Below are 26368 nucleotides of genomic sequence, written 5' to 3'. Positions count from 1 at the left end.
TTTTGCCTAAGTGTTATCAATGATGGAGCCTCTTTCTGTTTTGTCATGCAGAATTACACATAGACATTTCAAATTATGTAACGTCTAACCATCCTATATCATAATCATCATAAATGGTAACAATACAGCACAATGAAAACTCGGCTGGCAATATGAGCAAAGATCAAATTGTTGTGCTGTTCTTAATGTTTTCAACACTAACGAAAGCCTCCAACAAAAGTCAGCAGTTTGGCCCATAATTAAAAAAAATAATTATGGGAAATACATTCATAATGCATATTAAAACATGATAATTTGGCAGGAAAATTTCATAAAATTTTTAAAATGTTAATTAGGATTTTATGTTACTTCAGCATGTTTCAGCTATAATATGCTGAACCTCTTGATGAGCATTTGCTAAAATAGAGCATAAAAATAACTAGCTTGAATTGTAACTTACAATTCCTATCTGAAAAGCATCAACCTAGAGTATTTTCAGCCTCATTGCTGAAATCCTGATGGCAACATGATTTAAACTAGAAGGCTGATTATAATTATGGGTGAACTTCAGCAGGTTCAAAGTTTAGTTCAGATAAGCACCCAAAAGTAACCATTTTAGTGCTCTACTACCAAATGCTCATTAAGTGGTGCAGCATGTTCTGAATCAAAACATGCTGAAAGAATGTAAAATAGAATCTGAAGCTTAGGTCGTACATTCGTATTATGTTACCAACGTTCTTTCCTAAATATTGGGTGCTTATGTGAACCTTATGCAAACTACAGAAGCCCCACAAGGTCAATCACCTCCAAGCAGCATCTTCCCTTTCAAACCCATGCAACCTATCCCATCTTTATTCCAACCACATTCCAGTATCTGGAATCTTATTATTGCTTCTACAGTCATCTAATGCACTCCTGCTTTGATCACTGTCTTCCCCTTGCACTTTTTAAACAACTGTCATGAGATCCAGGTACATTCGTGTTATGTCTATGTCTCTTGTGAGAGAGAGAAAAAAAGAGAGAGCGAGAAAGAGATAAAGGGAAAGGGGGTTTGGAGACAAGACAGTCCTAGGAAAGAAGAAAGGGGATTATGGGAAATTGTTAAAAAAAGATTCAAAAAGGATTTAAAACCACTTTAGGATTTAGAAAGATGAAAACTTCTGGGATTTCCCTTGGCTGTACACCTCCTAACCTTACAAAAAAAGGAAACAAAATGCACCTTAAGAATAAAGCTGAAAGTGTTTCAAACATTCTTAATTACAACACGATCCTGTAAGTCGTTACACAAGAAAAGCTTGAAACTTTAATCATTCTAAATGCAAAAGGCCTGCACAATAGTGATGAGAGTTTTTGCACTTGACAGGCAAGACCTTATGAAATAAAAAATAATGGAAAAGTTGATAAAAATGAGAGTATAATACCAGGATCTTCACTTCCTCTCTTTGCCTACACATACTCTTAACATCAGTTTGTGAGCAATGTAATATAAATCAATCTGATCGAACTACTTATGGTCTGCTAACAAACACCAAGTATAAAGTGACTTAACCATGGTATGAAGTATGAAGCCAGGGAAAAGAAGTCACTTTTCAGTGAGTTACTAAGTACTATGTACAGATTCAATTGAATGCACAATCCTAGTCATAGCATCAAAGGGTGAGGGAACAGAAGGGAACCGGTAGTTCTGGTGCAAAGATATACACCAGTGGCTTCTCTGCCTTTCCTTTTTGAAAAAACAGCTTCCAGAATCTGCTTCCACCTTCCTATAAAAGCCCAACATCAAGCTAAATACCTCTATTTAACTGGAGCAAATCACATCAGTGTTTCATGAAAACGACGACAGTTTAATTCACTAACATTAAAATTTGCATCACCTGATTACAAGGGTCAATTGTAATTCAGGCTACTTAAGAAATATTATAGAACTGTTGTGTATAGCAATTTGTTTATTCTCCTAAATTTAAAAGTTACCTGACCAGATGCTGTTTTGTTTTGCTCATTTCTAATTCAGTTACACTATTCTGTCTCTGAACTGGCATGTGGGAAAATAGGAAGCAGTAAAGGTATGACAACTGCATGTCCTGTATTTCTGTAGTTGATGCTTTCCCAGCAACTTTCTATTAATGGTAATTAACTTTATGGCCACTCCTCATAATTCATTAAAAGCTTCCTAGAGACAAATAGTGCAAGGGAGCTACTGAAGGCAGCAGGAGGACTCCTTATCCTGAGAATATATCTTCATTCTGCCTGTTCACAAGCAGTAAATTTATAGCTTGAACTCTATCTGTCTTCCAAAACACACTAACAAATTGTGAATAAAAGCTAGTATTTGAATTTTAAGCTATTTTTGTTAGGAAATTAACTGGAGAACTTAATTGCAAACATAAGACCATGACAAAGAAGAGAGCTACCTGTCATCAGCTAAAATACGTTACCTGATGTGTTAAACTAGTGTGAAATATGAATAGCTCTGCTGATTTCAGTGAAGCCATGTATGCAAAGGAAAGGAAACTTTGCCCCCTTATCCCTCTACTCAAAGTATTTACTGACACCAATAATGAGTTTGCATTTTAATGTAAAAAAATATACCAAAGAATTGAAATCCATGCTAGCTGCCAACAGCTTCACAGATTGTAAAATACACCACAGCGATATCAATCATATGCATAAAGTATTAACTGCTATTAAAATGTCTGAGATTTTAGCCTCTGTCCTAAAAATGTGGGGACCAGCTCTACAGCAAAGCATTATTTTGAACCACAAAATCTGTAAGTTAGTCAAGCATATTCCAGGTATTATTTAAACTCATGAACCAGAGAAATTCAAAGTCAAGACTGGAATTCTTTCCTAAGTTAACCCAGAGATAGCCAACAGCCAACTGTTATTAGGCAGATGCTGAAAGGAAGTAAGGAATCAATGAAAAAAGTTCTCCTTACCTAAATAAAACGTTTCAGAACTTTCAGGGGAACTGACACACAAACAGAGCAGAGAAGAACTGAGCCACACCTGACAATCAGCAGAGAATTCACACTGCATCACCCTAGAAGATGTAGCATATCTAGTAGCTACATAAAAGAACAGGAACTAACACTGTCCCTAATAACCTCAAAATCTCCCACTGCAATGAAACCAGTAAGATACTTGAAAGCATGTATTGCTGCGGAATAAGTACTAAAATGACAAAAAATACAGCATTGTTCACACATTAAGGAAAGGTATAAAATCAAAAAGTTTCTAGGGTAGAATACAGCCGCAGCTGGTATGCGAAGAATCCACCACATCATCTGCGATTCCCTGTACAGTACTGCTTGCAAAGCAACACGGGGGGTGAAGTGGAATGAAGAGTCCGCGGTCTCTCCCTGTGATAATACAGCAGATATGGGAACGAGATGGTACTATGAAACTGATAAGCTGCATACTTGCTACCCTGAGCCAACAGTCTGTCAAATTTTGATGAAATGCTGTCCTTTGTGTGAACTTTGCTCATTATAATGTCATTATGATACCAAACCACACCTCCATCCCAAAGGCTACCTGCCTCCAAGGTGCGACCACTCCTCCTTGAGGCTGCGCCCTGAATTTCTCGTAAACTATACCTTTAAATGTGAGGCGAGAGAATTTTACACCAACCATAATAAAAGTATGTATGACTGAAGTCACTCAAACTCCACCTTGAAGGTAAAAAATAGTATAAAAATAGCCCAAGAAAGGGGGGATATCGGGGAAGACACCATTGTGAACAAGTCAAGGAGGACTCCATCACAGACTGCCTTTGACTTCTGGGACCAGTCGATGGGTTGAGCCTTTCTTCCCCCGCATAGGGACGCCTGTGAGTAAGACTCAGACTATACCGAGCGCTTCCTTGGGAAACTTAGAAATCTCTCTAGAGAATCTCTTTCCTACATTTATAGCCAGGCTGTATTGTTTATAACTTTGTCGCGTGTTTTGTATATGTAACAATACTTTCATTTGCACGTGCTTTGCAGACAGTGTATTTATCACCGGCAATCCTAAGGACCTATATACCTGTTGTTTAAATAAACTGCACTGTTTAAGTAGCTAGTCGTTTTGGTTTCTCACTGAATGCGACCAAAGACTCGAGAGTGGCCGTGCTAGTTCATGAGCACGACTAGACTGAAGGTGCAGCCCACTATTAGTGTATCCAAATCGTAACAGTTTAATACATATTAAACGCGACTGGACTGATAGTGCTGAATTGGGCATCACTCAGAATTTAAACCTAGCCGCACCTGGCCTCCCACCTCGGTGAGGAGTGTTAGAATGCAAGGGGGTTTATCTTCTGCCAAAACTGCTTTGCCCCTTTCACGCAACAATTGCCCTTAAGAAAAAGCTATGCATCAGTATTATATGGTGATATTTCCACCATTACAATTTGGCTCACTGGAAGTCATAAATTTAACATTCTCCTGAATCTAAAAGTGTACCCTAAAAATGAAATATTTTAAGTATATTGAGACATTGCCTCTCAATTCCTTATTAAATGTATCTATTTCTTCACTTAAATTCTTTAAAATTGCCCCTGTATCAGAGATGGTGGAAAGTATAGTATAAAGAACAATGCACATGTGACATTAGAAGGATCACTATCTTCTTGCAAACATGTAGTCTTAGTTTTTTAGCTCAAAGACCTAAAGCATCTCTTTGAATTCTTGTCCAACTTAATGTGCTGAATGATATAGGGAAATCTGACCAACAGCCACAATGATTTTGCTTTTGCTGAAACAGTTTTGTTCATAAGTGACTAAAAAGTTTAATTAGGTCTAGTACTCACAACAGTATCAGTACAACTATGAAAGAGCTCCTTTCAAGGTCAAATTGACTCCTTGTCAGTAAACACACACAGAAAGGCAGATCCTTGCAGTCCCTTTAGTACTTTAGTTCTGATGCCTTAATCATTCAAACACCACTCCAGGTATTTAACTTCAAGTTCATAAGTGAGAAAGGCTTCATTCATGTACTTAAATGTGAAAAATTCTTTGCAGGATTAGGACCTAATTTATGATCAAAAGCAACAAACAGTTTAAAATATACATACAGAGGAAATGGATGAGGAAATATGGGAGAAAAGGCAATGAATACAGATGAACATCAAAGCTAGATGGTTGAAAGAGGTATTTTTTCTAGAGGTTAATAAGACATTAGGACAGAATTCCAAAGCAGAAAGAACATGAAGATTTTCAAAGTTACTTTACAAACACCAACTATCTTGACAGCTATATTAGAGCCCAAAGGAGACATGTATTTTTTTGCCTTTGATTTGAATTCGATTGTTTCTCTTGTCTTGCCTGGTCTCTTGGAGGACCCTTCTGTTGTGGGGTTGTTGATGGTCAAAGAACAACAGGTGCCGATTGCTACCACAACGGTGCGTCGGTGGCAATATCGCACTAACCGAGACTCTCTGATTCCCATCCAGAACCTGATTCGTCAACTAGAGCTTCAAGGAGTGATCAGCAAGACTCGCTCACCCTTTAACAGTCCCATATGGCCGGTGTGATAATCTAATGGAGAATGGAGGCTAACTGGGGAGGTCCCAATGGACTGGAGGGTAGCAAATGTAGCGCCCATCTACAAAAAAGGCAGAAAGGAGGATCCGGGAAACTATAGGCCTGTCAGTCTGACCTCGGTAGCAGGGAAGGTCATGGAGCAGATCACCTTGAGTGCCATTACAAGCCATATAATGGACAAGCAGGGAATCAGGCCTAGTCAGCATGGGTTTAGGAAAGGCAGGTCCTGCCTGACGAACCTGATCTCCTTCTATGACAAGATGACCCAATTATTGGATGAGGGAAAGGCTGTGGACATTGTCTACCTAGACTTTTGAAAAGCATTTGACACTGTCCCCCATAGAATTCTCATGGAAAAACTGGCGGCTCATGGCCTGGATGAGCATACGATCTGCTGGATCAAGCACTGGCTGGATGGGCGGTCCCAAAGAGTGGTGGTCAATGGAGTTAAATCCAGCTGGCGGCCGGTCACAAGTGGTGTCCCTCAGGGCTCAGTGTTGGGACCATTTCTGTTTAACATCTTTATTGATGACCTTGATAAGGACATAGAGTGTATCATCAGCAAGTCTGCAGATGACACGAAGCTAAGCGGGAGTGTTGATCTGCATGAGGATAGGGAGGCTCTACAGAGAGACTTGGATAGACTGGATCAATGGGCCAATGCTAACGGGATGAGCTTCAACAAGGCCAAGTGCCGGGTCCTGCACTTGGGCCACAACAACCCCATGCATCGCTACAGGCTTGGGGAAGTGTGGCTGGAGAGCTGCCTGGCAGAAAAGGACCTGGGGGTTCTAATTGACAAGCGGCTGAACATGAGCCAGCAGTGTGCCCAGGTGGCCAAGAGGGCCAATGCCATCCTGGCTTGTATTAGAAATAGTGTGACCAGCAGAAGGAGGGAGGTGATTGTCCCCCTGTACTCAGCACTGGTGAGGCCACACCTTGAGTATTGTGTCCAGTTCTGGGCACCTCAATATGAGAGAGTTATCGAGGTGCTGGAGCGAGTGCAGAGGAGGGCAACGAAGCTGGTGAAGGGCCTGCAGAATAAATCTTATGAGGAGCGAATAAAGGAGCTGGGACTGTTTAGTTTGAGGAAGAGGAGGCTGAGGGGAGACCTCATCACTCTCTACAACTACTTGAAAGGACACTGTAGAGAGGTTGGTGCTGGTCTCTTCTCACAGGTAATTAGTGATAGAACAAGAGGGAATGGGTTCAAGCTGCAGCAGGGTAGGTTTAGGCTGGACATTAGGAAAAAATTCTTCACAGAAAGAGTGGTCAGACACTGGAATTAGGCTGCCCAGGGAGGTGGTGGAGTCACCATCCCTGGATGTGTTTAAGACTCATTTAGATGTGGTGTTAAGGGATATGGTATAAGGGAGAACTTTGTAGAGTGGAGATGATGGTTGGACTTGATGATCCCAAGGGTCTTTTCCAACCTAAATGATTCTATGATTCTATGTCTTGCCATCACAAATCAGTAAAGAACATGAGCAAGAGAAAAAGGCAAGCAATTTTCTCTGAGATTTCCCTTTGGTTTAGAATTTATTTACTTCTAGGTCACTAAATTCCACATTGGAAAACCTGCTCTATCCCTTTTTTACCAGGCACTTCAAATAAAAAGTGCTGAAAGAAGTGTTAGAAAGGAGTTAGTATACGAATTAGGTCCCCTGTCGATTAGGGATTTTTACTATGTTTTTCCATTCATAGTTGCACATGTGTCTGTTAGAATAAGATCAATGAACTACTAATGGCATCTTCATGTGAACAGTACATCGAAAAGGAACATCCAAAGCACTGACTGTTTACTTCTGATATTGAAAGTGTAGAACAGAGTATTCGACTTAACTTTTCCTGGCATTTAGCTCTAGTTCTACTACTCAGTTCTAAAAACCCTTTCATATATGAATAGGTCTTTCTTGTGTGGATATTTTCCATCTGCACTATCAGCTTGCAAAGATTATTTTTTTCCTTTCAAAATTATCACTTGAAATCTATATGATCACAATCATCATGATGGCATTTTCAGAGCATTATGGCCATGGGAGATAATATATTTAAATGTAGACATTATTTTAAATACATATAATTTCTTAGAGTGAATATTAACAGAGTTATACAATAATCTGTTATATAAATACATACAGTCTGAATCCTATTATTAAAAATAGGGGGTTTTTTTCAGAAACACTTAAAAGTCATGCTCACACTGATGGCACACTGATGGGATACAATACACTGTATCATTTCAGAGGACTGGTAATGTCACATGAAGACTTAAGTTCTTTTAACTATTGCTTCAATTAAGTGTCAACCTCTTTTTTGTAACTATAAGGGAATCCCAAAAAAAACTTTAAACAAAAAGAAAGCAGAACACATAAAGCCAAGATTATCTACATCTTAATTACTTGCAATTGTCTGCATTTTATAAACTGGTTTAAGAAGTGTACTGTGCAGCATGATCATCACAACTATTACATAGTTTAATAGAGTTTGAAGAGGGAAAAAAAACAAACAAAAAACCCTATATACACGTGGAAAAGCCAGGTTTTGCACATTATTAACTTTCCAGTTTAATTTAAAATGCAGTATATCTCTAAAGGCTGTGCTATAAATCATGAATTAAATACCTGCAGATTTCCTTAGTCTGAAAATAAAAGTATGTGTGGTGAGAATTTGTAAGAAAAAAGAAAAAAAAAGGGGGGGTATGCCTTGGATGTAGTGACAGGAAACAGGGCCCTTAAAGAACAGTGGTGGGAAGTGAAAACTTAAAGAGGAACAATAAAGGCCAAAAGAGGTTTGGTGACGGATCAGGAATAGAAGATCCAGTGAGCTAGAGCTAGTCAGCCAACTACATACAGCTTTTAAATCCTTTGCACAATGCAATCTGCCAAAGAGGCACCCCAAGAATAATATTGTATTTATCACCTCAAGAATATTAAAAATGGACTTTCTTTGTAGCTAGCCTTTAGAGAAGCAAATAGAGTAAATTCAATGATTACATTGTTTTATTTGAATAATCTAATAATTAAAATATTATTAAAACTATATATTTTTAGACCACTAATATGTTTTCAAGGTTTATTTAATTTAGTCTCAGATGATTATTTGATGACAACCACAGCAGAATGCATTCTTTTACTACATACTTTGGGCTGCAAGATTTTAAGAAATATTTATACATTTACTGCATAATGGCCTAAGTGTGCAGGTTTTTATTTATACTGTAAATTTCTTTGCCTTAAATATTGTACACTGGTATTGCAGCCAAAGCTTTGCTAGTACTTAGCTATTCAGTACTCTATTTAGCTATCTAGCTTCATGTTCCTCTGTTCCCATAACCAATTATTCTTCTTTTCAAGAAGAGATCTGAACAATGTGAGAAACAATAAACTCAATGCCAGCAAAAAAAAATTAAAATAAAACCTAACAGACCTGACAAATCAATACAAGTACAAAAGTAACCTCAAAATGTAGCTTTAAATCAAAAAGGTAAAGCCAACACAACAGATTTCATGTTTCGAGATTAATACAACGTGAACCTGATCTCATTTAACTGAAATCAGGGAAAATTCTGTAGTACACTTTACAAGGAGCAGGATCAAGTGTTCTGGGCTCCTTTTTTTCCCCTAGAATTAAAGAATGCTTCTCCAGCTCATTTTTGTGTATAGTACACCCACACATTTTTGTGTATAGTACACACAAATGACTCAAGCAAAAGATGCAGCATAAGGATTAAAATGTACCCTTTGCTTACATATGATGGCACCAGACAGTATGCTATCAGAAATCTGTAACCCACTACTGCATCTAACTAAAGATTTATGTTATAAAGGAATATATACAAATGACTAAGCAGAACACTCAGCATAAGGATTAAGACTTCTTACCCCATATTTACATTGGCGAGATGTTGCTCCATACTGGAAGCGACACTGTTCATCAGCATCATACACCTGACCTGGGGCCACAGCTGGATAAAGAAATTCACGCTTGGGAGGCTCATTATGAAGGCAAGTACCACGGCCCGAACTGTTCAACATAAAGGACCAAAGGAATTAGGAATTCTACTGACTGTAAATCACAGTAACGATATCACATATCTAGTTCTTACTTTTAATAGCACTGGGTGTGAAACAAATATGATTGAAATAAAAAAACGGTAAGATGGTACACCCATAGCAAAGTTAAAAAATAATTAGAGGGAATTAAGAGATTAAAATAATTTTCATCATTATTTTTTCTAACATTGGACACTTAAGATTCAGCTGGACAGGGTGCTGGGCCATCTTTTCTAGACTGTGCTTTTGCCAAAAAAGGTTGGACCAGATGATCCTTGAGGTCCCTTCCAACCTGGTATTCTATGATTCGATGATATTAAAAAAATGCTTATTTTAGATTGTGAAATACACTTCATATATTAACCTTTTAAGAAGTAGAATAATTTCTGAGCCACAAAAGACTGATTTTCATTTTTGTTTTAAGATTCCTATTTGTTTTCACTGAAGAATAGATACATTCGGTCATAGAATAAAAAATAAACAAATTAAGCAAATAAAAGAAATTAAATTTACAATTCTTAATGACCCTTCTGATCCCTCAAAAAGCTAAGTACAATCTTGTAGATATGAGCAGCTCAACTGGCTTATATAAAAGTAAAACACATTTAAATTTAAACATGATTAAATGTTTATAGGATTAGGACCTTAACATGCATGCTTTACTTCCATTTGCATTAACAAAATAGTTATGGTGGTAAAAATTCTCCTGGATCTTCAAATTTACCTATACTTGGGTGAGCGACAAAATTTGTATGGACCCAAGGATCTTTTCTGTTGTATTAATAATATTTAGTCTTCAAAAATTCATGTTGGAACTAAGATCATCATCTTTGAAAACTTTAATATTGTCTTCTTTTCACTGTTTTGTTTGGTGGGTTTTTTGTTTGTTTTTTTTCAAAATATGCCCATATTCAACCACAATATTTTAGTGTAGTGGAACAAATAACAAAGAAAGCCAAAGTGTCCTGGTTTGAGGTAAAACAGAACCAATTTTCTGATTTGTAATTTTACTTTTTAGCTGGGCCTCTTCTAACTGACTGAAGTCTGAAATTAACAGCATATTGTTCAGACACTGTTCACTCTCAGAGGGATAAGACCTGATTATACCAAGGAACGGTATGCACAGAGGCTCTTGCTTAGACTTATTGCTATAACAACCAAGGTCAGCTCACTTTGTTATTTGCCCCGTTAGAGGGTCAGAAGCGGAGAAGCATAGAGGGGTCCCACCTGTAGGGAGGAGCAGACGGGACAGGTGACCCAAAACTGACCAACAGGGTATTCCATCCCATCTGCATCACGCTCAGTATAAAAGCTGAGGGATCAAAGAGGCAAAGGGGGCTCTGGCTCGCTTTTTCTTCAATGGCCAATGTCTGAGGAGGGCCCTGTCTGTTCATCTGCCTTTGACCCCGATCCGAGCACTCCTGACTCTAGTTCCGGAATTCAGCTCCTGTCCGTCGCTGACTCCAGTCTGGGACTTTCCCTGTGTCTGCTGGTGCCGCGATCGTCATCCTGGGAGCTGGATATGGTTTCATATATATTGTATACTTTTTTTTTTTCTTTAATTTTTATTATTCTCTTATTATTTACTATTTTCTTATTTATTATTTTCATTAAAGTAGTTCAGTTCTTTTTCTAAACTCGTAAATCTCCTTATCTCTTCCTCTCCTCTCTGAGGAGAGAGGGGGGGGAAGGGCCATCTGTTGTTCTGATTGGCCAATCCGGCCAAAACCATGACACAAAGGCAGACATACTTCTCTTTAGAAAACTTTGTAATTTGCTGAATATAATTATTCAGTTTTATTTAGTCAGTGTGCATATAAAAGAGGACAGATGGTTTTTTTACTTTAATTTCACATGTGAATAAGTGAGGATTTTTAAAGAATTCTTATGCCAACACTTTAAATTTTTTTCCGTCATTCCTACAAATTTTGCCAGCACTTATGCTTTTTTTTGAAATCTTTTCCATGCACATTGCCAAAGGAACATAATTTCAGAAGTGAATATTCTACACTGTTTCTTGGAGATCTCCAATTTTCTATACTTTTTATCTGCAGATAAAAAAAGAGCAAAAAGCTCCCTTTAACCATACATTTTATGTTCTCATTTTAACCCTATTTTATTCATTTCAAACCCTTTGGAAAAAGAAAGAAACAAACAACTGCCAACCATTTCAGAAGAATGCAAACAGCAACTAAGGCAATAAGCAGGTAAATACAGAAAAAAATATGATATTCAGTTACTAATACAAATGAATTTAATGTGATTCACCTGCACATAACACCACCACCCCACAACTCAGTTGAAATCTACCTTTAAAATATCACACGTGTGGTTATGGCATAAAAAAAAAAAATGTACTTGCCTCTTTATTCCAGTTTTATTTATTGCAAGCGTATAAATTTTCTAATAGCAGAAGCTGGGAAACTATCCTACATTCTTTCTGAATCTAAATATTTCAGTGTTGTATTTTGCGTGTATGAGGAGTACACTTTAATAATTCCAATATGGAAATAACTCAAATACAATCTGATCTTTCTGTATTGTTTGGACCAAACTGCAGACAGAAACTTTGCTTAAACAAGCAGTGGGAAGTTTAGCATTTGACAACAGCTTGAGCTCATACTGCATATAATGGGAATATTTCCATAGATTCCAATAGTGTACAGGTTGATCTGTAAACTGTGATCCTGTAAACATACAGCATAGCATTTAAAAACTCTTATTACCTTTGATGACTCTCTCCATAGGCATATGGACCCCTGAACAGATTGGATTACATAATCAGATCTAAATCTTTAAATGCACCGAACCTGTAAATTAAAGTCTATACCTACTCTACAAGACGTATAATTGCACAAATGTAAGTCAAAATCCTTGTAGCCAATACAAAAATATGCCCGTTTTGCTCTAATGACAGGATTTTAATCATAATTCAGTCTATCTTTCACTCTAACATAAAGCTTGACACAGAACAACTATTATGTGCTAGAAGGAAAGTTTTCCCCAGGAAAAAAATGGGTTTCCTTGGCCATTTCAAAGCCTATGCTGACCGGTCATCCTTCTTGGGAGTTCTGAATGATCTATTAGTAATACATAGCTTTGCTTTGTCTTTATTCCCATCCTTAAAGCCATATTCATCCTCTATCCTGCCATCCTGCAAAATAAATTGTTTTCCCAACTAGTGTCTGACTGAATTTATACCTTCCAAGTGATATTTAATGTCTGTTCCTCAGTACCATCAGTCTGGAAAATTTGTTTCTGGGTGTACTTTTTAGAAAGTCTTGAAAAAGAGGAAGGTGAAGCTGAGGCTCGACTTTGAACATCACCAGGATGACTTCTGTTTCAAAATTCTTCTGCCTGATGAGAAAGGACAGTGTGGTATCTACACTACAAAATGGCGCACAGTGCAAAACTCCTGTAGCAAATGGTGACCCAAGTGGGTAAACTGTTAAATCTACATGAACCTACCTTACCATATAATACTGTGAACATTTAATGAGCTTCTAGCTGAATGCATTCCTGCTGCATTATCTTGGTGCCATGACAGCCCTGCCCAAAGCCATACTCACTAAGCACAGAAAAAACCACTTGTCTTCCTTGTTTGTGGTCTAGTGGGTCCTGTCCCAGATGTTTTCCCAATATTGAGGAAAAATGGTGAGAAAGGGGGCAGAGTCTAATCTATCTGGAATAAACATCTGCAGATGGAGATAACAACATCTTGAGGGATTGCCTCTAAAGCTCTAAATCAGCATCTTCGTCATCTGTTGCTAAGTTGTGAAGAAGTATTAGAAAAAAAAAAAGGAATAATTTTTCCTGTCTGGATGCAGACTGTTCTGCTATTTATAGGAGCAGTCAGAGAATTGCTACCACAGGAAACTGAATATTTCTTTGCTTCTTGTTCACTGATCATTACCTGCAACAGAAAAGCCTCTGCTCTTAAAGCTGTTCTGCCTTAAGGAAAGGTGTGAATGGGTAAAAAAGAAGTGATCTAGGCTTCTGACAGCTGTCATTCAGGTACCTGTGTAACTCTATCTTAACAGCTTCCTGCTGTCATTGAGGAGATGGCATGAAAAGCTGGGGAGAAGACTAGAAATGAGAAAAAAACTACAGTTTTACAGACTATTCTACTTTGTGAAATAATAAAACAATTATTTTAAGAAAAAAGTATCAAATCATTTATAGATTAAATTAGAACCACAAACAATAAGAAGCACGGATTTATAATGAACAGATCATGTTTGAGAAATCTGACATTTTTAAAGACAGATTGCAAAATTAGTAAATGGAGAAGTTATCTTCGTCTCTTAGTATGTTATTTAACACAGTATCCTATACAATTGGAAAATCTATTCATAATTGCAACACATAGAAGAATGTTTATCCAAGGTGCCTTTGAAAAAAATAACATCTACATTCTAGGTTGCAAAAATATAGCTAAAATATTATAAAAGATAATTTATTATTTGAGCTGCTATTTCTAGGGGATTTTTTACTCTAGCTCAAATACTACTTAGTATCTCCAGTAATGATTTTTTTATGAAATTCACATATGGTAGTAATTAAAGTAGAGTTGCAAACACTGGCAATGATAGAGAAGTATCTCAAAAAACCTCAAGAGATTAGAACTACGGGAATAGATTCACCAGAGTACTATTCTGGCTTTATGCTAGTATAACTACAATTTCAGTGGCATTCCCCAGACTTAAAAATAAAACTTAATAGCGAATTAAACCTGGGGAATGAAAAAGAATAATGGAGATGCTAAAAGTAAAAAATAAAATAAATAAAAAAATTTAAACATAAAGTAGATGAGGCACAAACTAAATGTTTTTTAACTGACAGTAAAAAATCGAAAGATCACAGCATACATATCAAGTAATGAAACAAGAAAGTTTGTTCAGACTGAAATTTAAACTGTGCGGGAACTTTAGGAACAAATATTTAGCTCTATTACATTTGCAAACAGCATAATACAAGCCACAGAATTTTACCACGTTTCTTTCTCAAAAGCCATAAATAAGAAATGACTGCTTAGCTACCTGTGGAATTACATCTTCATCAATAGAGAAATTATTTTCAGGACAATTATGAGTTCAAAATGGAGTTCAGAAGAGAGCAACAAATAGAAGATGAGACAGAGAAGAGCAGAACTGAAACAGTAAGAAACAAACCCCTAAGTGCTACAAGAAAATACCTGAACTGTAAGCTGACAGTCAGAACTACCAAGCTGCGAAATAATCTTTCAGAAGAGATGCGAAAACCCTATTCTTTGTCATAGTTAATACCAGGCTGCATGACATACTAGAAAGACTACTAATGGGAACAGTGTTGAATTAACAGAAATTATTGGCAATGATGAAACAATGAATACATATATATATTTCACAAGAAAAGCAACTTATATTGTGAGAAACCAGTATCACACATACATGTAGGATGACTTATTCAGTGTGCTTTAGTTTAGACACTCATCTTAAACACTCCAGTACATAAAATTGGGTGGGTGCATAGTTCACTGGGGTGATACAAAATGCCATAACCTGATACAGAAACTGAGGAGAAGTATTTTCCTCTGAACAGCATCTAACAACAACATGAAACGTCTGTCTCTGCCCACTAACTCTCTAGGAAGCTCAAACACCTCTTCAGAACAATTCAGTGCTCCTGTACATTGTGTGGGGAGCTACATTTGAACCAATCTAAAGAAAATGTATTGGTCTGGATGGGTCCCTTTAGGTAAGATTCAGAATACAGCACTTTACTCTGAGGTTAGATTCCTGAAAGAGGAGGAGAAGCCCATTTTGTTCTTAGTAGTCTAGTGGTTAGACCACTTGACTGGTTTAAGTCCATTTCCTAAAACAGTGTCTGAATTATTGAACAACCTTTATTTCTAAAAGGAATGATTGCACTGATGACACTGAACCTACCAACCAACTGCCATTTGCTCCCATGAAGCCCGTCTTACGCACATTTTTAAAAATCCTGTTATTAACATGGTCTCAGTGAACTAACAGTTCTGTGTGTCTTCCACAACTTAAAACACATACAAAGGCTTCATTATGCATGATGTATACCAATGTATATGGATATGAGCACATTTTTGAGACTAACATATTTTGACTTTTAATTTTTTCATACAGAAGTAAAATTTCAGGTAGCAATCTATTTCTGGATAGAAATCACCACAGAAGTATAGGTTAGCACAATTTTAAGGTATTAATATAAAGATCTATGCCAAACTCTCCTATGATCTCCTATTCTTGCTAAAGGTACCAAAGAACAATGATAGAAAAAAACCCACAAGACTGCGTTAAAAAATCAGGAAAATGAAATGTACAAGGAACAGGGCTAGAACGTTGTTCCTTTCATTCGATTCCCTCACATTATGTGTGTATTTTAAAAAAAATACTTCCCATCATTCATAAACAGTCAGCCCTTCTCTATTTCTCACCCTCAGATTAATTTAGTAATAAAATTATGATCAGCACTTTAAAATGTTTTGAATAGATTAAAAATGAGAACTGTAAGGTGGGGAATGGAGCAGAAGAAGCTTTTACCATTACATAGGAAAAGGACTCTACAATATAAAATCCTTAAGTAACTTGCTATACTTCTATCTGTTCATTCTAAAAATGTAAACCATCAGAACAGGTCACTGTGTCTCTACTGTTTATTCTAAAAGGTGTGCATTTTTGTAACAAATAATGATTTTTCTTGGGAGATTACTTACTCTAAAAAACTGGTGATGTAATCCCGACTGCAGGCTGACCAAGAGAAAGGGTTGGTGTTTGCTGTAATATGAGCTGCCATTAGCTTTGCTGCTTCATGACCTTTGGTCCCACAGGAATTTCCAATTCCATCATGATTCATACCAAAACTGCCCAAAAGAGGAGGAGAGAAACTGCTCATTATTTTTCTGCAGCATCGGACATCTCTTAAAACTTAATGTGATTTTTACAGAAATCATGCTCAGACCTAAAAGAACATACTTAGTACAGAGAAGTTTAAGTGGAGAATCAGGATCAGTTAAGTTATGTTTAGTTTATTCAGATCTCAGAATACTGCACAACTACATAACATTTATTTTCACAGACTGTCAAAAGCATCTTACTTATTTTCTAAAGCTTTTAAAGAAAATGCAACAATATTCTTGCAAGATAAATACAGAGCACTCAGTCCTTATATGGGTATTGTACCTAGATAAGGAATAAACATTGTGGCACTGATGCTTGGATTAGTAAACAGGAACAAACAGGGAGTAGGTGATGTTGCTGTAACAGTACAGTATAGGCACACAGTAGCCAATGAGAGTTCAAGAAGAACATGGGTTTTGCAATTCCCAGGACCATGCTGTATGCATGCTCCCTCTATGTATCCACTCACAGGGTGACTTGGAGCCCTTCTATTAGCACTCTCCTTTGTCATGGAACTTCAGAATGAAGACTAAAATGCAGCAGAAAACACAGTAAGAAACCTCTAGCTGGCACCTGGCCAACAGAGATTTCCATACAACAAATGAAGTACCTTTCAGCAAAGATGATATGACTCTGGAAAAAGAAATATGGCAAAAGAATCCTTGTGCCCTAGAAATCCTGTGCTACTGAAAGACACCTTTGGAGCTATTGATGGCCAACATAATCATCAAATTAAAACTAGAAGTTAACTCACAGAAAATGTATTTGAAAAGACTTTCATTATATGCATAAAACTATCTTTAATTAAATTATTACTGTTATTCCTAAACAGTCAACAACATATACCTGACTGGCCTGACATAAATGAAGCACTTGAAGAGAATATGTACAACAATGACCTTTCTTAATAGCATACACTTTTTTAAAACTCCATTTTCTTACTCTGCCTTTCATTAATTTCCTCTCAATCACTTGGGGGGAGGAAACGTATTTCTTTAAATATTAATCTTTGGCCAAGTTAGTTCCTCCTTCACAAACATGGCACAAGGCTTGTGAAATCAGAGAGACAGGTAGTAAGATACATAGGAGCCTTCCATGGGACAGAGAAGTAGTCAAAGGGAATGCCATAACTGAGCTTCTGCATACCCAAAGCAGCAAAATTGTCACTTCTTTACATGTCATGTAAGAGGTCAGTCCTTGGGGAATTCTCTATTACAAATGCTAAAAAGTCTGACTCCCTGATTTCTTACTCATCATTCAGGAATACAAATGTGTTGAGGCACTCCATTTTGATTTTCTAGAAACTTTTAGGACTGACTGCCAGAAGATATGGTGGTAGATTAGAGGTTGGCCATTTATCTATTGACAAAAGTATTTTATACCACTTTCTTTACTGAAAACAGTGTCAGTGTTGTTGCATTAATCTGAATGTATTGCTCCAGAATGTGGTATAAAAATAAAAGACATTCATGTGACTCTGAGCTTCAATACACTGGGTACTGTTTCACTTCTTCAGCTGATCATAACAAACTAAAAGCACAAGGTATTGCTAACAACTACTCCCAAAACACATTAATTGCATGGATATAAGAAAAGGAACATCAGTGAATGATGGATGTTCCATCGTGCTGGGGAAAGACTTCATCATCAAAAAAGCATCACTTCCATGCCTACAGAATGTCTCCCTGTGGAATACCTACTGTGTAGCAATGTCTGCATGTATCTAGTTTAGTATGTGATGTCTCATAAATGCATAAAGTCATGTGCTATATTATACATGGGAAAGGTCTGACTGACACCTTAGATTATTATATCATCAAATGAAGAATATCCTCAGCATATAAAAAAATACAGCTTTAAAAATACTCATCTGAGCAGCTTATGGGCTATAATGAAACTTTCAGACCAGTGTTAATTATTATGAGTCTTCAATATTGATGTATATTTTGGGAAGGAAAGAGTTAGATGTCCAATGCAACAAACTGAATCAGAATTTTACAATGAAAATAGTACTTTATTGGTCTAGTTCTCAACTGTCATAATTTCCTAAAATTAGAAACATTTCCTTTTGAATTACCTCTGTACAGTTTCTTAAAATAGAAAACCTTAGTTTTTAATAATCTCTATGAATGACTCCCTTTATAGAAATGGGCATTTGGGTATGTGGAAAAGAGTTGAATTGGATCATGTTGACTAATTCTGATATCCAAGCTTATCCCTAGTTAGTTGGTGTTTTTTTGTCAAAGAAATGACATAGACTTCAACTGTCTGGGAAATTAATATCTTTTGGTCCTATCAAAAAAAAAGAACAAAGTTTGTAGTTTAATAGCTTTCCTTCTTCTACCCGCTCTCCTTATGAAAAAGATGTTGCTGATGGTGGCAGTGGTATGTTTGATAAAAAGCATGTCTATGAAGTTGCTATTCCTGATGCACACAGGAACTCAATGCCTTTTCATGAGATGATGGTATTCTCATTTTTCATAACTATTCATTCACCTAAATCATCTATTCCCTTCCAAGAAGGCTCTTCTACTTGCCCCTGCTTCTGAATTTAGGAGGAAACTTATCATTAGGTGCAAGTAATTTTTTCTGATGCTTGGAAAGGGGTTTTGCAATTACTGTCATCTTTTTTTAAAGATGGTAGTGGCAGCATGCCATTACAGCCCAGTAATTTAGACTCCTATGGACACGTTTCTGTCCAAAGTATCTGTTTTATTTCCATCATTACATTAAGGCTACATTTTTTACAAAAGCATGTTTGCAATTAGATTGGGATAGAAAGGCAGGGAAGAAAGGAAGGAGCATAAAATACTCTTCATGGAGCCACCGTTATAATTTACTTACCTTTTTCAAATTGTCTAAACACATGCAGACTGTATTTCTTTCATTGGCTTAAAGAGCCTGTCTAAAACTACCAGTATAATTCTGGCTTTAAAAAGACAGGCAGATGAGCAAGGAGAGAGTGAGAACTCTTCTCAGCTGACAGAGGAGTTTTTCTATGAAATTACCTTTCTGCCTACCATCTCAAAGAAAGATGTTTAGCCCAGCAGCTCTGAATCACTTTTTTTCCAAGCATTATGGCTCCTCTTTTCCCAAGAGAGAGCCTACATTACATTTAAGAACTGTGTGAAGCAGTAGCACCAAGAACTTTAAAATAATAATTGAAACTCTCCTGCAATTTCTGTATAGTTTGTATACTACTTAAAAAATGCTAAGGCAGCAGCAGGTCTGACTAGTGCTCTGTGACTGTTTGAGGGGTGGCCGACACTCCAGAGGGCCGTGCTGCCATCCAGCGTGACCTGGACAGGCTGGAGAGCTGGGCAGAGAAGAACCTAATGAGGTTCAACAAAAGCAAGTGTAGGGTCCTGCATCTGGGAAGGAAGAATGCCAAACACCAGTATATGTTAGGGGCGGACATGCTGGGAAGCAGCTCTGAAGAAAAGGACCTGGGGGTCCTGGTAGACAGCAAATTATCCATGAGCCAGCAGTGTGCCCTTGTCGCCAAGAAGGCCAATGGAATCCTGGGCTGCATAGGGAAGAGTGTGGCCAGTAGGTCAAGGGAGGTCATTCTCCCCCTCTACTCTGCACTGGTGAGGCCACAACTGGAGTACTGTGTCCAGTTTTGGGCTCCCCAGTTCAAGAGGGACAGGGAACTGCTGAAGCGAGTCCAGCGTAGGGCAACCAAGATGATTATGGGACTGGAGCACCTCCCCTATGAGGAAAGGCTGAAAGAGCTGGGACTCTTTAGCCTGGAGAAGAGAAGGTTGAGGGGGGACCTGATTAATGTTTACAAGTACCTAAAGGGTGGGTTTAAGGAGGATGGAGCCAGACTCTTTTCAGTGGTTCCCAGCGACAGGACAAGGGGCAATGGGCACAAGCTAGAACATAGGAAGTTCCGTTCAAATACACGGAAAAACTTCTTTACAGTGAGGGTGACAGAGCACTGGAACAGGCTGCCCAGGGAGGTTGTGGAGTCCCCTTCTCTGGAGATTTTCAAGACCCGCCTGGATGCAGCCCTGAGGGATGTGCTTTAGGCAATCCTGCTCTAGCAGGGGAGTTGGACTAGATGATCTCTAGAGGTCCCTTCCAACTCTGAAGATTCCGTGATTCCGTGATTCATTTACTAACATCTGCAATGGAATAGATTATGTTTTTTCTTGGCGATCTTTTTCCTTATATCTGAAAAAAATATCTGAGGGAATTATTTGTAATACACATCCAATTTAAGGTCAGACCTCAAAAATCACAGGGGAGACAATTGGTCTCAGCTGCACTGAATAAAACAGCAATAGATAACCAGAGACCCTGGAGTATAAACAGAGGGAAGGATGGGAATGTAAACTTCTGGTCTACCTTCTTTTATCTTGTGAAGGAACAATACTGCAGGTTCCTACAATTTCATTTGTATTTAAGATGAGATTGATGATTTGTTGGGTGGTTCTAAGTTATGATGGCTATAGTTGCCAAAACACTTATTGTTGATGTATCTGAAATGACAGCAGTTATTTTTGTGAGACAGCCAGAATGCTTCCATTTTGATTTATTATCCAAACATTTAAGAATCGGAGAAGACAGATCCAAACCAATCTGAATGCTCCTCAGTACTGCTCAGGGGTTTATTTTGTATACCGTGAACTTTTATAGTGCTGAAGTTATCTGAAATATGCTACTCAGGTGAACTGTTTTTTTCTCACTTGTTAGCAATCAATTATCTCTGCTTTCCGATTGTAGTACTAATGATCTACATATCAAGCCATTTCCTAGCTTTCTTAGAGTTTGGAGCATTCAGAACTGCAGAGAACACTTCTTTTTTTTTCTCTAAATACAACAGGGTACGTTCATTTTTTAGTCACTTACAGATTCATGAGTTATAGGGAGAATTTGGAATAATTCTTTTAAAGCAGTGGCTCTTACTTTGCTCCGCCACATGTTTAATAGCATAAGGAAGAAAGTACTAGATACTGAGAATCTTGAGTCAGGTGAGGCAACAAAATTACAGGAATAAAAGCAAGAGAGAGATTGTAAAATCAAGCTCTTTATCTTCTTGTCCACTATCAGAGCTGATTTACAGCTGCATGTAACTCTTCGGGGAAAAATAAACATTTCTTTTTAAGAAAGAAAAGAAATTTTAACCTTAAGAATTTTTATTATACTAATTATTTGCACTAGGAAAGACAAAATAAACATATAGACTAAGAGTAAAATGGGTCATTTTCAAGCTAAGTATCTTAATCCAGGTACGTTGCTAGATTTTCCTTCACTGCCTCAGCATGTTACTTAGATACACTGCTCTCACAACATTTATGGAAAATGAAGTAAGGGGTAGGGAAGGGTCATGAAGTGTGCCAGTGAAGAATACTTTAAAAATTTCGAACAGTAAATCTCTACTATAGTAGAAGATGGAAGGCGTGCTTGAACAAGTATTCTTGTATTAGATATAAGACCTAAAGGGCAAATTATAATTTGCTTGTAAAAACTGCCAGCTTATTTGCTTAGATAAGATATATCAACTTTTTCATAAACTTTGTATTTTTTTAGTGTTGTACTTATTCCCACAATTATTTTTAAAATGTCATTTAAAGCTAATATGTATTACATATAGCTTAGAATGTCTATTTGCAGCCTACATTGAAAAAATAAGAAAATTAAGAGACACCTTCACTGTATCTGTAAATGTTACTATACCTTTAAATTGCCCTTTCTTAGTGACATTAGAACATACGCAAGGAGGTAAGAAAGGGAAAACTAGCATGTTTCATCATTATCATGTTCAACAAAAAGAATGTGAATTTGCACAAAATCTGCTATTAAAGAATAAAATATTTTTCTCCTACAATATCAGAGCTATGAACTACATATAACCCACACAGCAATTTCTGTGTGGACATAGATGATGATTTTTTAAATTATTTTAATCCCTACTAGCAGTGTAATATTTATGAATTGATATGATGTTATGGTAAATTTTTGAAGAAAATACAATCTTCATGTTTTTATAGCAATAGAAGGTCAGCACTTTTTTTTTACTGTATCCCCCATACCATGTCATAAGAGAAAGCTCTCCCCTCCTCCTCTGCATGGAAGACCTCCATATATTTCTAGCCAATGTTATAAAAGTATTGGTTATAGCTTCATAATTGTACACAAATGGCAACTCACCCTTAAATGACATTATAAAGAAAAGAAAAAAAGAAGAAAAAAGTGTTGAGGTGCTCATTTAATGTAGATTTGAGACTGTCAGCCCTGCTATAGTTGAAGATGGAAGACCTCATCATCATAGATAAAACAATGATGAAACCATCAGCATTTGACTTGCCATGCAAGCTCCAGGAGGCAGTGAAAGCCTCAAAGAGGCTGAGATTTCAGAATTTCAAAAGACCTTATATATAAGAAGCCAAAAGATAGGGATTGAAGGAAACACAGATGTTAAAAAAAATCCTGTGATTACAGGATATATACAATGGCTATATTGTTTTTCTCTGATTCTAATCAAAGTCTAAGCTCTTCAAATCAATTGTTGTCATCATGCCAGCTTTACATGATAAAATAGCTGCATATATTTAAGTTATTTTCATGTATCTGTGGAATAACCTGCATAAAAGATGTAGTTGCATGACATACATACAAATTAGAACGAAGATGTGGTATTGTAGGGTTTTTTTTGTTGTTAAATGTGTGACTTAAATTCACAGCAAGGTCGCATATTACTATAAGAGATGTTATTAACAAGAACTGCAGAATTTGGGGAGAGCTCTTTCCTCAACAGTGGAAATATATTTTCCTTTACCTTATGTTTTTTAACTCATGCAAGTAAAGGATTCTAGAATTCATCTACTTCAGTGCAACTACAGTGTTTTTTTCATACACAATATAAATGAGATCATACTTGCCCAGTGATTATCTCGCATGATAGGTGGGCTGGAAATAAGTGTTTACTTCCAACTCCTGCTTTTTATCAGCAGATTGATAACTTCCATTTCAGTCTACATTGGAACTTTTAGCAGTTGCATCAGCTAATGACTGGAAAAACATGTCATCCATAACTCAGTGTTGGTCAACCCATGTAAGCAAAGAAGGAAACTCCTTGATAATAGAAGGTGCCTAGTATTTTTAGAGTCATCACAACGTACTACTGATGCTGTCTTTTGAAGGAAGACCTGAAATATTTCCAGACAAAACTCTACTCGGATTTTATCAGTCTCATAACATCATGCTCTTTAAAATGATATGTTGGTGCTTAAAATGTAACAAGCAATGCTATGACTGTTTTATATATTTCATGCTTGAGTGAAAGATGACTATAAGTGTATGAATATTGACAACAGAATCAATGTTTTAATGAAAATAGTTTGAATTATATGTAAGACAAAATAACAATTTTTTTTAAAAATTACCTTTTAACCACTTTTGTTTCATAAGGGGGGGGGGAGAAGAGAAAATTTTCAAAGCCAAATATTTTAAAATATGAAACAGAGTAGGAAGGTGGTGAGCCAAATCTCAAAAGCACAGATTAAACTGGAATCTGAAATCAAAGGGTAAACAACAAGTCTTCAGTACTAAAGTTAAAGCCCGTGGAAACATATACTAAATAAAATGTACTGCCACTCATGAATACTATAGACAGAAACATGGAGCACCAGAATAGAGATGGTACAGCCATGCAGGAAAAATAATATCTATTATTAAACTAATATTAAAAAGGTGATACATTAAAATGTATTCTTTTTTTAAACTCACTCACTTGTGACCAATCTCATGCGCAATGGTAAAAGCTGAACCTAGGCCAATGTCTTCATTAATGCTGCAGCTCCTTTCGGGCTCACACATTCCAGCCACAGAAGCCAAGCCTGAATAAACAGAAGGAGACACAAAGGTCATGCCAAGGTGTTTCAGTCTTAAAAGCCCTTGTTAGAAATGCCTGGATTCTTTTTAATAACCTCTATGCACAGAAGGAGCAGTTGGCAAAAGGTTAACTTTCTAGTCATTTGCAAAAAATCACTGGGAGGAATTTCACTTTGCCACCTAGACATTAATATTTTTTGAACTGCAATCAGTGCTAGAAAATGTCTAGACTAGGGGTTAGATTTATAAATTTTACTTCTGGTAACTTGGGACCACCTAGTAACTTGAGCCAGGAGAGAGAATTCAAGAAAACATTTCTATTTTAACATTCTTGAGCCTGAAGAAAGCAAAATGTATCCACACTATTTTTCTAAAGAAATGTTCAAGTGTAGTGGGTTCATAAAAACATACAAGCAACTTTTTTAGCTATGAAAAGCCCCACATGGTACTTTAAAAAAAATTATAAAAGCAAAAATGAATGTGTCAATGAAGAGAGAGGAGACATGTTAATAACAAGCATTCACTTAACCATTGAAGTCTTTTCCATTTATCACCCATCATCTTCTGGAATTAAAACCTTACTGTATTACAAGTGCTTTTAAAAACTTTCTTTAGATAGAGAAAGCTCTTCCTTATCTTATACATTCTTCGGCAACAGAGTATCACACAACATACTGCAGACATATTTTGCTGCCACCAGAGAAAGCTCTAAACATCAGATTTATTTAATGTGTTCCTCCCTAGGGTTTCTTATCTAAAAAAAAGCAGTAATCCTTTCTTTAAGGAAATTACCTGCTCAGTTAACTACACTATAAAAAAACAATTACTGTAAAAAGTGCTACTTCAAATTATTCTGTTTGGACTAACAGAAGCAAGTAATAAGATGACAAGTGCTTCCTGGATGTGTCCACATTAGCAAGTAATTTGGAGCCACAGGAGTTGGTCAGTAGAGCGAAGCACTGATTGAGGCTCCTCACATATCTTTGTATGTGAGTTGGACATTCTACTTTGGACTAGTTTAATCCCTTAGGCCAAACATATTCACTACATATGTGGTTCAAAGCTTTCAAAAGGAAAAAATATTACAGGATGTCATAAGAATACATCCCATGTAGTGATTTAGACCTTAACGTCTCCCGTAGGCACATATGGAACATTGGGGGAGTATGTGTTCTGACTTAATTTTCTCCAAAAAAAATCTAGTTTGCACATACCAGAACTACTCTGACAACCAATTTGATATGGGCAAAAGGCAACAATGTGTCTGCAGAATTTGCATCAAAACAGTACTACTGATCTAAATCAAATCACCAGTGATCTAAATCAAATCACAGGACCAGATTAATGATTTATAATCCCATACCATGCTTGCAGAAAGTGGCAGAGATCAAGTCCAGAACCCAGTCTATGGCTAAGATTTTAAAAAGGAGTTCTTCACTGGAGCCACAGAGGTGCTGCAAAGACATCTGAGGTCTATCTTTTCTAAGAGTTTCCATGCAAGATTCCCTATTTTAGGAAACTGGGATAGGAGAGAGACATCTATGCCACAGTAAATCCTTCTCTTTCTTCCTAGAACACCAATGATTTAGGTTTCTTCTGACCTTTTGAGACCTGAGACTTTTGTTCAGACACCTTAAATATATGCTTAACTTTAGTTACTGGAGGTCAGTGGGACTTAAGCATATTAAATGCCTTGCAAGAGGGCCACAGAGCCTTGTCTCTTCTCCCATTGAATGCCTATAATGCAAATAAAGTGTCATGGTTCTCTTGCCACGGGTCCCATAACAGTGAGTTGGAAATGATAGCATATGTGATTTTTTTACAAAAAAGGTTTAAAAAAAAAATCAAGCATTTCCCAAAGTCTATCCCCTGTTATACTGGATTCAAGTGAAGCAGTATTTGCCTTTATACCAAAGTCCGATACAGTAACAAACAGTTCGCTAATGATCTGTGTTAAAAATATCACATATAAATATCAAATAGTTGATCGGTGAATGTACGCCCTTTAAAGCTTTCTTCTTTTAAGACTACAATTACAAAGACAATTATATGA

At 36.9% G+C, this 26368-nt stretch overlaps 1 protein-coding gene across 1 annotated transcript in view; it reads right to left on the bottom strand.

Annotated features, from left to right (window-relative positions):
• The window catches only part of LOC128901951 (A disintegrin and metalloproteinase with thrombospondin motifs 6-like), a 175204-nt gene that overhangs the window by 70770 nt on the left and 78066 nt on the right, over positions 1–26368 (bottom strand). The window contains exons 8-10 of the mRNA XM_054184152.1: positions 24215–24320; positions 16290–16436; positions 9389–9530 (exon numbers count right to left, since the gene is read on the bottom strand). Coding sequence (XP_054040127.1) covers positions 9389–9530; positions 16290–16436; positions 24215–24320 — 395 coding nt within the window. The remainder of the gene's footprint in view (positions 1–9388; positions 9531–16289; positions 16437–24214; positions 24321–26368) is intronic.

This window comes from Rissa tridactyla, chromosome W (genome assembly GCF_028500815.1).
Source record: "Rissa tridactyla isolate bRisTri1 chromosome W, bRisTri1.patW.cur.20221130, whole genome shotgun sequence".
NCBI classification, from domain to species: Eukaryota; Metazoa; Chordata; class Aves; order Charadriiformes; family Laridae; genus Rissa; species Rissa tridactyla.
This window is presented reverse-complemented; position numbering and strand designations above follow the sequence as displayed.